A 12,996-nucleotide genomic window follows, 5' to 3' on the forward strand; every position below is an offset into this window, starting at 1 on the left:
AGGCGATGTACAAAAGTGAGTGAGTTTACATTACAAGGCTATGGATGTAACATGGCAGTCCTCCAAACAAATATTAACATGATCCAAGCAGGCACAGTACCACCAGCCCCCCTTCACACAAACAGCTTTAAAAATAGCACACTTGTGTAGTTCTCTTATCTATCCCCTATAACCCAGCCCCACCCTGCCCCCTCCAGTCTCTATATCTGTGGTCCTGAGCTGCTCTGAGTGGGTTTTAGGTGGCGGGACTGAGCCATGTGCTGGTTGTCTGTGTAGAGATTAGCGTACAGGCAGGCAGAGGCGCCCCCACTGCCACCGGCATCACAGGCCCAGAAAGGAGAGGAGGTTGCTGGGAGGGATTTGACCCAGGATGCCTTGGCCTGGGCTCAGGCAACCTCCATTTGGAGGGGCGATAGCCGGCAACCTTTGGATCCGACCTGCCAGGACCATATTCAGCAGAGGGCCCTCTCGCTGCTCCTGAACACACGCACTGAGAACCAGACTACAGGAATCAAATACGCTCAACACAGATTATCCTCGCTCTCTGCCAGCGTGGCACCATCAACCCCTCGCAGGCCTATTCTCTCTCTCTGGCAGCAGCAAAACTCATGGGGTTGCTACTGCAACATTACATAAGTGCTATGAGAACTTGACTGTTCTGCACTGGTTTTAGCTAGACATGAACCAATGGGAGTAGCTCCCTCCAGCGGGAGCGAGGCGAGGTATCTGAAGAGAGAAAATAAGGGTAGAATGTCAGGCAGGCGTGAACACCACTACTGAAATGCTGCAGCACAACTCCCTGCAGGTGTGTGCTCCAACGATCACTCCCTGACAGGTCCACACAGACAACAGCAACAAACTGTTCCTGCCAGGCACTTTTTGACACCAGGCGGAACGGATACAGAGGATTCAAACCACACAGCGTAGCGCAGGCACACAGTATGCTACCAGTATTTCAGGACCTTTTTGATAGTTCATCAGCGAGGTCTGTCGGCGTCCTGTCAAAACAACAGACAGTTTTAGAGTGAAATGTTCCCAAGCATGCAGGGAATAGAAACGTGTGTATGATATCCCCCAACAAGCATTGTATATCCTGTAGGCCTACTGCTATGGAGGCATCATAGTGAACAGATTTTGGGGGAGGAGGTCAACCTTTATCCTGACATGATATGCTGTGCACTAGAATATGTTGCTATTCAAAGAGCCTTTGAAAAAGCCTCGTATGCCTTATAGGTTGAAAAAGCCATGAAATAAAAGCTGTCAATGGTTATAAAACAGTAAGCAGAGCTTCACTCTTGTGTTTGAATTTGACAGTCAAATTAAGAAGTTACTCTAATCCAGTATGTGCAATACAATCCTGTGTAAAGAAATGGTAAGGGCTTGAAAATGTATGTATCGGTAGAACCGGTAGGTTGAGGTCCCCTTCACATATTTCTATAACACCAGTTATAGACTAACTACTATTACTCTACTCTAATTTTATCATCATCTGTATCAAACTCCAAGCTCTCCATCTGAAGTTTGTCAGTCAAATAGCACAAGGTTTCATTAGTCTAAATCTATAGTGATGATGTGTTACATGGATAGTAATCTTTTCAGTTTGAATGATTGTACGAAAACTGTACAATAAAGTAAACCATGTCAACATTTAACTCTAGCCTATATATTAATAACAGCAAAGACAAAGTAAAAACCCCCAGAGAAAACAGAAATAGAAGGCTGCAGAGGAGCCCAGGAAAGGTGGGGTGAGGGGGAGGTGGAGTGTATGGGTGACTTACGGCAGGACAAGGGTGTTCTCCTGTGGGCCACTCGTGCTGTAGTAGTCGTACATATGGGTCTGCAGGGCATACTGCTCATCATGGAGGTTGGGAAGCTTTCGCAGGGCCTTCACAAACACATTAGGCTCTGGGCACAGCACTGTGGATGAGAGAGAGACAGAGAGAGAAGGTGTTGCCAGTAGTGTACAGAGCAACATAACTAATCAGTCAGAGTTTAGGAAAGGTGAGCCCAATTAATAGCCTACATAGATCTGAGTGTGGTGTTAGTTTTGAAAAGAGGGTAGCAGTACGCAACATTTTGGAGCGTTCAGATAGGAATATGCTATGTAGAACACATACTCTCTGACATGTAGAATAAGGTTTCACGTCAGCTCTATTCGTGGCATTTCTATCTGCAAAATACAATAAAGTTTGGCTACGAAAGCGTTTGGCTATCGAATGTAGCCCAGGTTTACAATTCCCAGTAAATCATGCCTTGTATTATACTCAACCCTAGTGGCAAATGTGAGAATCACATCAATATGAAAAGTAGGCTGTTTGGAATATAGTTCTAATCATTCATGTATTGGGAAATGTCTTGTATAACTCATCATAGTCCAAGCCACTGGAAAAAACTGCTGACTAAAATTAGGACCTGTGAAAAGTGGACCACCAGCCACTGGTTACAGTAGATGGAAAGATTGCATATAGACAAATATTGGGACTTCCAAACAGAACCTTTGGAACGGTGTGAAAACGGTAGACCTAGAAACTATGGCCATGTTATTTATGGTCTAGTGTTTACTCCAAGTACCGTCCACAGTATTGGATACGGAATTAAATGAGAAGGGCTGGTTAGCCTAGAGATCTCATTCAGAAGACATTTGATCCAAAGCACTTAACAGTTAACGTTTCCTTGGCCCACGAAGGAATCTTCAATCTTTCTCCATAGCAGCTGTTACATTTGACAACTCACGAGACCCTTGCGTGCCAGTATGGAAGGCCAAGAGTTTAAAATCGTCTTGATTTGAACGCTTGTTATGGCCATTTTTACACACGTTCATTACACCTGTTCAGTGTGCATTTACAGGTGATTAGAACGTTTGAATATTGTACTTTCAGACGCATTAAATTGTGCCACTGCACACGTTCTGAACGCCTGTGTAGTAACGGGTACATTTCATGTGACTGAAAGTACCACATTGTAGCCACCTCAATTTCCGTGAGTTTGACTTTGTTTGACTTCTGGCCTGTTGCGTTGAGTCGCTTACTCAGGGAGGGAGATGTTTCTAAATATGGATCAAATTGTTAATTTGTCAATTACATTTACAGAATGTAAACGCTACAGCAAGGCGTTGGTGAGAAAAATGGAGAAAGATATTAAAACAACTTTTTCCACATAGCAATACATCTACAAAGCTGACGCTGGCTAGCTAGCTTATTTTCATTGAATTAGCATGGCTAGTTAGTTAACTATCAATAGTCTTATGTCTAGCCTTTAATTAATGGTTGTTACGTTGTGGAATAGAGCAATAGTTCTTTGTACTTGTCATTTGGTTGAGACTAACATTAGTTTAGAAAATAATTGTTAACTTTGTATATTTGTTGTGCAATTGGTTGGCTTTGCTAGTTAGCAAGCTGAGATTTATTTGCTCAAATTGGCCAACGTATCTTTTAGCTAATGCTTTAGAACAGGCTAGCTCCATGCAGAATCTAGACAATAGAGAATTGGGAATAAGACATGGCTGTTGCAGTTCCCAGGCGAAGTGATAGAACTGCTACAGAGGTAAAAAGGTAAGATCTATATCGAGTAGCTATATTTCAAGGTTAAACCAATGCAATAGGTATGTTATTGGCTTGCTAAATGAGCTGCGTTTCCTGAAAATGTCTCCGATAAAGTTGTTAGTTCTAGTTGTTCTTATGCAACGTCCAGGAAATGTCAAGTACTCAAGCATCTGCAGACCAGCGAGGAGGAGGAAAGCTTATAGAACAAGAATTACTAGCTAGTTATATCAGACATTTTATTGGCTTGCGAAATGAGCTGCTTTTCCTGAAATGTCTCTAAAGCTACACTCTTAGAAAAAAAAGTTCCATCTAGAACTAAAGTTCTTCAGCTGTCCCCATAGGATAACATTTTGAGGAGCCCTTGTTGGCTTTAGGTTGAACCATTTTGGGTTCAATGTATAGCCCTTTCCACAGAGGGTTCTACATGGAACCCAAAAGGGTTCTCCCTGGAACCAACAAGGGTTATACTATGGGGACAGTTGAATAACCCTTTTTTCAAAGAGTGTATCTAGTTCTAATGCAATGTCCATGTTACAGCCACAACATGATGATCATGTTGTCAAGCATCTGAAGACTAGCGAGGAGGAGAAAAGCCTGCTTTGGATGAGCAAGGAAGAACAATAAACTAGCTATATGAGATAAACATGTTCAGGAAAAGCAGGGAGAGAGCAAGCTAGTAGTAGTAACATTATTATTTCAAACCTCACATGCATCTGTTATATTTAAGCAATATCTTCCTAACAAGAATTTAGACCAGTTGACAATTCAACAGAATTCAGTCTTGTTCATGTTGATGATCGGTACAACATGAGACAGATAGCAAGCCATGGTATATCAGGCCAAATACCAATGGTATGAGTCAATATTACTTGTTTACTGTTGTAATTACGTTGCTAACCAGTGTAATGGTAGTAAGGCACCTTGGGGTTTGTGGTAAATGGCCAATATACCACGGCTATGTGCTCTATCCAGGCACTCAGCGTTGAGTCGTGCAAAGAACTGTCCTAAGCCGCACCACGAATGAAGGAGGAAAACAGCTTCTTTCTACCACACCTTCAAGTCATACAATGTTGGGCCCTGCAGCCTTGTGAATTTTGACCTGTTTAAAAGGTCTTACTCACATCGGCTGCGGAGAGCGTGATCACACAGTCTTCCAGAACAGCTGGTGCTCTCATGCATGTTTCAGTGTTATTTGCCTCGAAGCGAGCATAGAAGTAGTTTAGCTCGTCTGGTAGGCTCGTGTCACTGGGCAGCTCTTGGCTGTGCTTCCCTTTGTAGTCTATATTGGTTTGCAAGCCCTGCCACATCTGACGAGCGTCAGAGCCGGTGTAGTACGTTTCGATCTAAGGCCTGTACTGACACTTTGCCTGTTTGATGGTTTGTCGGAGGGCATAGCGGGATTTCTTATAAGCTTCCGGGTTGGAGTCACGCTCCTTGGAAGCGGCAGCTCTACATTTTAGCTCAGTGCATATGTTGCCTGTAATCCATGCCTCTGGTTGGGGTATGTATGTACAGTCACTGTGGGGACAACGTCATTGATGCACTTATTGATGAAGCCAATGACTGATGTGGCGTACTCCTCAATTCCATCTGAGGAATCCCACAACATATTCCAGTCTGTGCTAGAAAAACAGTCCTGTAGCTTAGCATCTGCTTCATCTGACCACTTTTTTATTAATTTAGTCACTAGTGCTTCCTGCTTTAAGTTCAGCTTGTAAACAGGAATCAGGATAGAATTATGGTCAGATTTGCCAAATGGAGGGCGAGGGACAGCTTGTATGCATCTCTATGTGGAGTAAAGGTGGTCCAGAGTTTTTTCCCCATCTGGTTGCACATTTAACATGCTGATGGAAATTTGCTGAAATGGATTTAAAATTCCCTGCATTAAAGTCCCCGGCTACTAGGAGTGCCGCCTCTGGGTGAGCGTTTTCCTGTTTGCTTATGGTGGAATACAGCTCATTCAATGCTGTCTTAGTGCCAGCATGAGTCTGTGGTGGTATATAGACAGCTAAGAAAAATACAGATGAAAACTCTAGGTAGAAGGTGTGGTCTACAGCTTATCATGAGATACCCTACCTCAGGTGAGAAAAAACTCAAGACATGCACCAGTTGTTATTTACAAAAAGACATAGTTTGCCACGAAGCATAAGGTATTACAGTTTTGAATGTCACGCTGGTAGATTAATCTTCCGAGTAGGTCATCTACTTTATTCTCCAAAGAATGCACGTTTGCTAGCAGAATGGAAGGAAGTGGAGGTTTATTCGATCGCCTACGAATTCTCAGAAGGCAGCCCGCCCTCTGGCACCTTTTTCTCTGCCTCCTCTTCATGCAAATCACAGGGATCTGGGCCTGTTCCCGAGAAAGCAGTATATTATTCACGTCGGGCTCAATAGACTCATTAAAGGAAAGAGAAGGATTCAAATAAAATTTTATTGGTCGCATAGTGTAGCGAAATGCTTGAGCTTCTAGTTCCGACCGTGCAGTAATATCTAACAAGTAATCTAACAATTTCACAACAACTACCTTATACACACAAGTGTAAAGGAATGATTAAGAATATGTACATATAAATATATGGATGAGCGATGGCCGAACGGCATAGGCAAGATGCAGTAGATAGTATAGAGTACAGTATATACATGAGATGAGTAATGTAGGGTGTCATGACGTGGCCCTCTTTGGGTATAGCGAGCACCCTCCCTCTCTCTACCTCTTTCTTCCCCCTACACCCAGCCTCTGTTGTTATCACAGGTCATAAATTCCTAGAGTCGCCGCTCTCCTCATGGCCAGGCAGTGTAGAGAGAGAATGTTTCACAGGAGAACAAAGGAACTTCTTCTCCATCATATAACTTGAGAACTGAACAATGTCCATGTTTTGGAGAATGTGTACATGGTCGGGAGAGAATCCAGCTACGACCGGTCCATTTCGTTTATTGTTTGTGAAACGAGAGACAATACAGCCACATTACCATAACTCTGTTTATACAAGAGTCTCAGTTGTGAGGCTTGCATCTAATTGTTGTATAAAATTAATGAGTAAAGAAGAACCTATTTGTGAAATTATGTAATGTGATTTTAAACTCTTTAATGAAGGAAACTCCCTTTGGGCTTTAACTCAGTTATAGGCCCGCCCCATGAGCACAGACATTGATCTGGCGTCATGGGACAGCCCTTTCCTACGGTTCTGGATATAACCCCCACCTTGGGAATTTCCCAGCAGGCCAGTACCTCGATCACAGAGGGAGCTAAGGTTTGAGTAGACACCAAGCTTACCTCGACTACCGAGAGGGCTAAGGTTTGAGTAGAGAACATAAACCTGAGTATAAGCTAAGGTTGTAATGGTTGTTGAAACTCAGACTATCGATACCGACAGAAGAGCAAATCTTTGATACTAATTACTAGTCTGCAGCTAGGAATTCTATACCATTGATTGCGAAGGCCGACAACCGCCGAAACATCTATTCTATAATAACATTTCTGAATGGGACTCTGAAGTAACCATTCTAACCACGAAAGACGATTCCAACAGAAGATCACAACGACACACTGAGCGTAAATATATATATATTGATTGCAATTATTCCCGAATGAGTGAGCGTTCATGTGCAAAGGATTAGCATTTCAATTAATATAATTATCAAGTGTGTAGTGACTCCTTTGCATAATTTCCACCTTTCTCAGTCTACACCCAGTTCCCTTTTGTCCACCAAGCCGTAATATCACCAAGCTCCCCTATCATTTGCTTGTAACCATATGTACTACTGTAAGTTTATGCATTTCTGTGATTATTTAGTTAATAAATGATTGAGACAATTGATGTATGAATGATTCATAGTGAAGACTGGGTTTGTGCAGATAACCAAACATTTACGACGTTTGGAATGAGACATGTGAGGTAAAGAATAATTCATATATTCATATATTAAAATATCTGAAAAGTTGTATTAGGAAAATTATAAGTTTGTAATCTGAATATTTTCCTTGGTGCCTTGACTTCCTAGTTGACTAGAATAATCACGTAATAATAATAATTACAGAGAATTGATTTGATAAAACAGTCTTCGTTTTAACGATGCCAAAGAAACAACAGGTATGTAAACATTATATAAAGTGGTATTGTTTAAGTGACTAGTGATACATTTATTAAATCTAATTATTCATCATTAAAGTGGCTAGAGATTGAGTCTGTATGTTGGCCGCAACCACTCAATGTTAGTGATGTGATGGCTGTTTAACAGTCTGATAGACTGAAAAACAGCTTCTCTCGGTCCCAGCTTTGATGCACCTGTACCGACCTCGCCTTTTGGATGATAGCGGGGTGAACATGCAGTGGCTCGGGTGGTTGTTGTCCTTGATCTTTTTGGCCTTCCTGTGACATCGGGTGGTGTAGGTGTCTTGGAGGGCAGGTAGTTTGTCCCCGGTGATGCGTTGTGCAGACCTCACTACCCTCTGGAGAGCCTTACGGTTGTGGGCGGAGCAGTTGCCATACCAGGCGGTGATACAGCCAGACAGGATGCTCTCGATTGAGCATCTGTAAAATTTTGTGTGTTTTGGTGACAAGTCAAATTTCTTCAGCCTCCTGAGGTTGAAGAGGCGCTGTTGCGCCTTCTTCATCACGCGGTCTGTGTGGGTGGACCATTTCAGTTTGTCCGTGATGTGTACGCCGAGGAACTTAAAACGTTCCACCTTCTCCACTACTGTCCCGTCGATGTGGATAGAGGGGTGCTCCCTCTGCTGTTTCCTGAAGTCCACGATCATCTCCTTTGTTTTGTTGACGTTGAGTGTGAGGTTATTTTCCTGACACCACACTCAGAGGGCCCTCACCTCCTCCCTGAGGGATGAGAACGCACCCTTGTGGGGACTCAGTGTTGAGGATCCGCAAGGTGGAGATGCTGTTTCCTATCCTCACCACCTGAGGGCGGCCCGTCAGAAAGTCCAGGACCCAGTTGAGCAGGGCGGGGTCGAGACCCATTCTGCCAGTCCATGGTGCATAATCGCAGTCCTGATATCCAGAAGTTTGTTTTCGGTCATATGAGACGTAGCGGCAACATTATGTACAAAATAATTAACAAACAACTCAAATAAAACAAAGGAAAAAAACACAATCGGTTGGGGACACGTAAACATCAGCCTTCTTCTCCGGCGCCATTGTTACTTGATACTTCAGACAAGGAAAAATGATGGATTGCTAATTAAAAATACCTTTCAGAATTATGAAGCCTTTGTGCTTTTATTCAATACATAAATTGAACACAGACTAATCAGGTTAACTCAACCTTTAATGGGACAAAGCTGTAGCTAGAGAGGTTATTTCTGAAGCTGGTGATGGACATGAGGTACACATTTTACATTCCGCCTTAATTATTACACTCTAAAAATAAAAGGTTCCTGGAATATCCTTTAGGGGTTCTTCAAATGAAAACTGTGGGGGAACCTATAAGTTCTTCGAAGAACCCCTCTTAATAGATCCTCGAAGAACCTTTAGGGGTTCATATCTGAATTACCTCCCTCCCCTGTTATTATTATGCATAACAATAACACAATATTTTAGTTGTCAGTGTTCATTATGATTTAAGTGGCAAAGCAGAATAAAAATTCTAAAATGTGAGCCCCAAGTCCAGTGGGTATATCCTCTGGCGTGTTGATATTAATGTGTTGATGTTCTCCGTATCCATAGCCAGAATGATTTTGCAGTGCGTGGTGATTGAACAAGTTTCCTGGTATATTCATCAGAGGTGTAGGGACGGTGAAATCTGAATCCCAAAAAATAGTAATTAATACAGATGTTTAACTAAACATACACAAAAGTATTCATAACTTGGTTTTTGTAGTAACTGTTTATGGAGAAAAAAAACTATGGTTTTCATACACATACCTTGTCCATAATGCCTATGGGGTTTTCATTGAAGAGGCAAGGGAGGATGGTACATGTGATCTCCATAACATACCAATAGACATACCTTTGTATGCCTCATCGTCTGTATACCTGCAGACAGAGCAGTTCAGTCGTCTATCCTTCAACATATTCCAAAAGCATACATATTCTTACCGCTTTGTTTATTGATATCTATTGAATTGTGTTCATTATCTGGTTTAGAAAGATTTGCACAAATATTTAAAGATAGATGGTATCATCACAAAACAATATCAATTTAGATCATATAAAAGGGACAAATCTTACCTTAAATTGAGGAGAACTTTACAGTTAAGTGCCTGCACCTGCTGTCCTTTCAAATCCAAATGTTTCAGTTGGGCAGTTAGGTTCCTGCAAGAACATCCACCAACTAAGGAGGTTCCTCGATGAACCCCACCTCCTATGGGGTTCTCAGAAGAACCTTTTGGGGGCAATTTTCAGTGCCAAGAACCCTAAGGTTCTTCAAAAAACTTTGAGGATCTTAGAAGAACCCTTGTTGAACCCCTAATTTTTAGCTTAGACATCTGGTGTCAGGAGAAGGAAGAGTGCCTGTCAAACCAAGGGATGTTCATGCTACCAATGACAGGGTGCTGTAAAGTGCCAAAATGCAATTTACAGAGAAACCTAACTATATCAAAATTGTAATGTTACTAATCTGCTAGATTTTATTATAAGCCTAAGAAAATGTGATTCATAATGATATTGCACAAAATGTTTTTCCAAGTTAAAATGCAATGATAAGTGAGACAGACTCACCAGAAGGATTAAGTCCATGCTAACACTATGGACGTTACGTTATTTGCCAGTAGATGGCGCACAATTACACAATGTAATTACACAGGACAATAACATAACGACACATTGTGTCCAGTAAGTGACTAACGGACATTGTCTATTAAACTCAGCTCACTCTTTTTTTTATCTATTTTGAATTCTAAAATCATTAGTTGTATTATGTACTGTCTTGAATTCCATGCAGGAATTCAATCTTCAGTGACATTGCTGTTAGCCTGGTTTCCATCTCTGTTCAGCTATTACATTACACTCCTTGCCACTCCTGTCATTTGCCAATGAATATGCAGGATACGAACATTCCAGCAAAACAATGGATATATAGCAATTAGCAAAATAACCAATTTTCATACACGTCTAAAATCTGAATAAATGTGTGAACAGTAATATTTTACACATATGAATGTACCCATAAGCAATTTCTGATGAAAAAAAACATGTGAAAAATGTGTGGATATAGCATTTTGGAATTAAACTCAAATATACAATTGATATACAATGAGTGTACAAAACATTAGTAACACCTGCTACTTTCATGACAGATTGACCAGGTAAATCGAGGTTAAAGTTATGATCCCTTATTTATGTCACTTGTTAAATCCACTTCAATCAGTGTAGATGATGTGGACAAGACAGCTTAAGAATCTTTCTTTAACCCATGGTAAGTGGGCAAGACAAGTGCTTTTGAACGGGGTATGCCAGAGGCACCGGTTTGAGTGTGTCAAGAACTGCAACTCTGCTGGGGTTCTCACACTCGAGTTTCCAACGTGAATCAAGAATGGTCTACCACCTAAACGTCGTCCAGCCAACTATGGTAAAGATTGGAGTCAACATGGGATGACCAGAGATGTTCTCTTGATAAGTGCGTGAATTGGATAACTTTCCTGTCCTGCTAAGCATATTCTAGACAGACAAAGGTTTGTGGTGAACACTATCACTTAGGTCAACTGTGACTGATTGGACAGTTGACAAGGTATTGCTTGCTTCAGTACTGGTTTTGTACCCTTGACAAACATCATATTATGAAGCTGAGTCCTGCTGTTGCCAAATCTTGTACATCATAGCTAATTATTAATTAGTTGACCATTAGCGCAGTACACATCCATCCACAGTGTGTGTGTGTTCTCAAATGCATCTTACAATGAGAGGAAGGAAGTGAGTTGAAACTGTAATCTTTACTCACCATGCATGGACAAACATGACCATGATTTTCAAGGTGCAACCAATATATGTTGCAAGAAGTTCACATGACCTTTTACAGCAGGGTTCCCCTACTGGCAGCCCAAATGTTGCCTGTGGGTGGTTTTATTCCCCCCTATGTTTTCTGAGAAAAACTCATAAATGTGTTAATGTTTTATTTTTATTGTTGGACAATAACTGTAAAAACAACATGGAATCAGCTCAAGTGATTTTAATTTTGGAACTCTGTTCCCAAGTATTCTCATACATAAGAGAAACATGTTTTTTTTAACCTTTATTTAAATAGGAAAGTCAGTTAAGAACAAATTCTTATTTACAATGACGGCCTACCCCGGACAAACCGGGACAACACTGGACCAATTGTGCGCCGCCCTATATGGGACTCCCAATCACGGCTGGTTGTGATACAGCCTGGAATCGAACCAGGGTCTGTAGTGACACCTCTAACACAGATGCTGTGCCTTAGACCGCTGTGCCACTCAGGAGCAAATTATTTGTTAATATGTTCCGCCACCCGACCATCTGTGGCTGAAACTAGTTGATGATCCCTGATCTACAGGTAGATAATTACGCCTAAGTGTTTGCTTGTTACAATTTGCAAAGCAAATGTAGCAGTAGTTACATTTGACAACTCACAAGACCCCTGCGTGCCAGGAGTGTTTTCATTACGTCTTGCAACCGAAACAGTTTACCTCTTTAGAACCAAATGGAGCGAAACGGAGAGGGAGACATGAATTTGACCAATATAAACTCTTTTTCCTTGCAAAAGTTTTCTGTTTGGAGTAAACTGTTTGTTGTAACAGACGAAACGTTTTGCTACAAAATCGGTGTAATGAATACACCCCAGGTCAACTGCTACTGTACCTAGCGAGTTTCCGCCAATGTGTTGCATCAACATGCGTCACACAGCATCATTCAAATCAAATAAATGCACTTTGTTTGGGCAACAACAAATACACTTTAAAAGTCCCGGTCAAAAAGGCTTTACCGTTATTATGGTACATCATCCCGATAGTTCCTCCGGTGTTGATGACCAAGACTCGCGCTTCAGCACAGGGGCTCACATCCAGAGACTCAGCACTGTTGCTGCTCGACAACCTCCTCCGTCGGCCTGGCTGTACCACATTGCTCCGGTAAACAGAAGTATGCGACTTGAACACAGACTGATCAGGTTGACTCAACCTTGAATGGGACAAAACTCTAGCTAGAGAGGTCATTACTGAAGCTGGAGACGGACATGAGGTAGACTTTTTACATTCCGCCATAATGACTAGACAACTGATAGCGGGGGAAGAGTGCAAGTCAAACCAAGGGATGTTCTTAAAGTGACAGACCACTACCAATGACAGGTTGTTGTGAAGTGCCAAAACGCAATTTACAGAGAAACTAAGCTATATCAGAACTGTAATGTTACTAATCTGCTTGATTGTATTATAAACCTAAGTAAATATAATGAATCACAATGATGAGATTGCCGTAAATGGTTTTCCAAGTTAAAACAATGTACATACAATGCAATTATAAGAGTGAGACTGAGACTCACCAGA

At 41.6% G+C, this 12,996-nt stretch overlaps 1 protein-coding gene across 2 annotated transcripts in view; it reads right to left on the reverse strand.

Annotated features, from left to right (window-relative positions):
- The window catches only part of LOC139375198 (60 kDa lysophospholipase-like), a 50,395-nt gene extending 37,673 nt beyond the window's left edge, over positions 1–12,722 (reverse strand). Inside the window, exons 1-2 of one of the 2 annotated variants that reach the window (XR_011627763.1) lie at positions 12,438–12,715; positions 1,779–1,917 (exon numbers count right to left, since the gene is read on the reverse strand). Coding sequence is in view for 1 of the 2 variants with exons in the window: in XM_071116765.1 (XP_070972866.1) it covers positions 1,779–1,917; positions 12,438–12,714 (416 nt within the window). In the remaining variant the exon portion in view is untranslated. Of the gene's footprint in view, positions 1–1,778; positions 1,918–12,437 lie in introns of both variants that reach the window. The other variant, XM_071116765.1, reaches the window with a different exon arrangement.
- Positions 12,723–12,996: the final 274 nt, after the last annotated feature.

Source organism: Oncorhynchus clarkii, chromosome 19 (genome assembly GCF_045791955.1).
Source record: "Oncorhynchus clarkii lewisi isolate Uvic-CL-2024 chromosome 19, UVic_Ocla_1.0, whole genome shotgun sequence".
Lineage (NCBI taxonomy): Eukaryota > Metazoa > Chordata > Actinopteri > Salmoniformes > Salmonidae > Oncorhynchus > Oncorhynchus clarkii.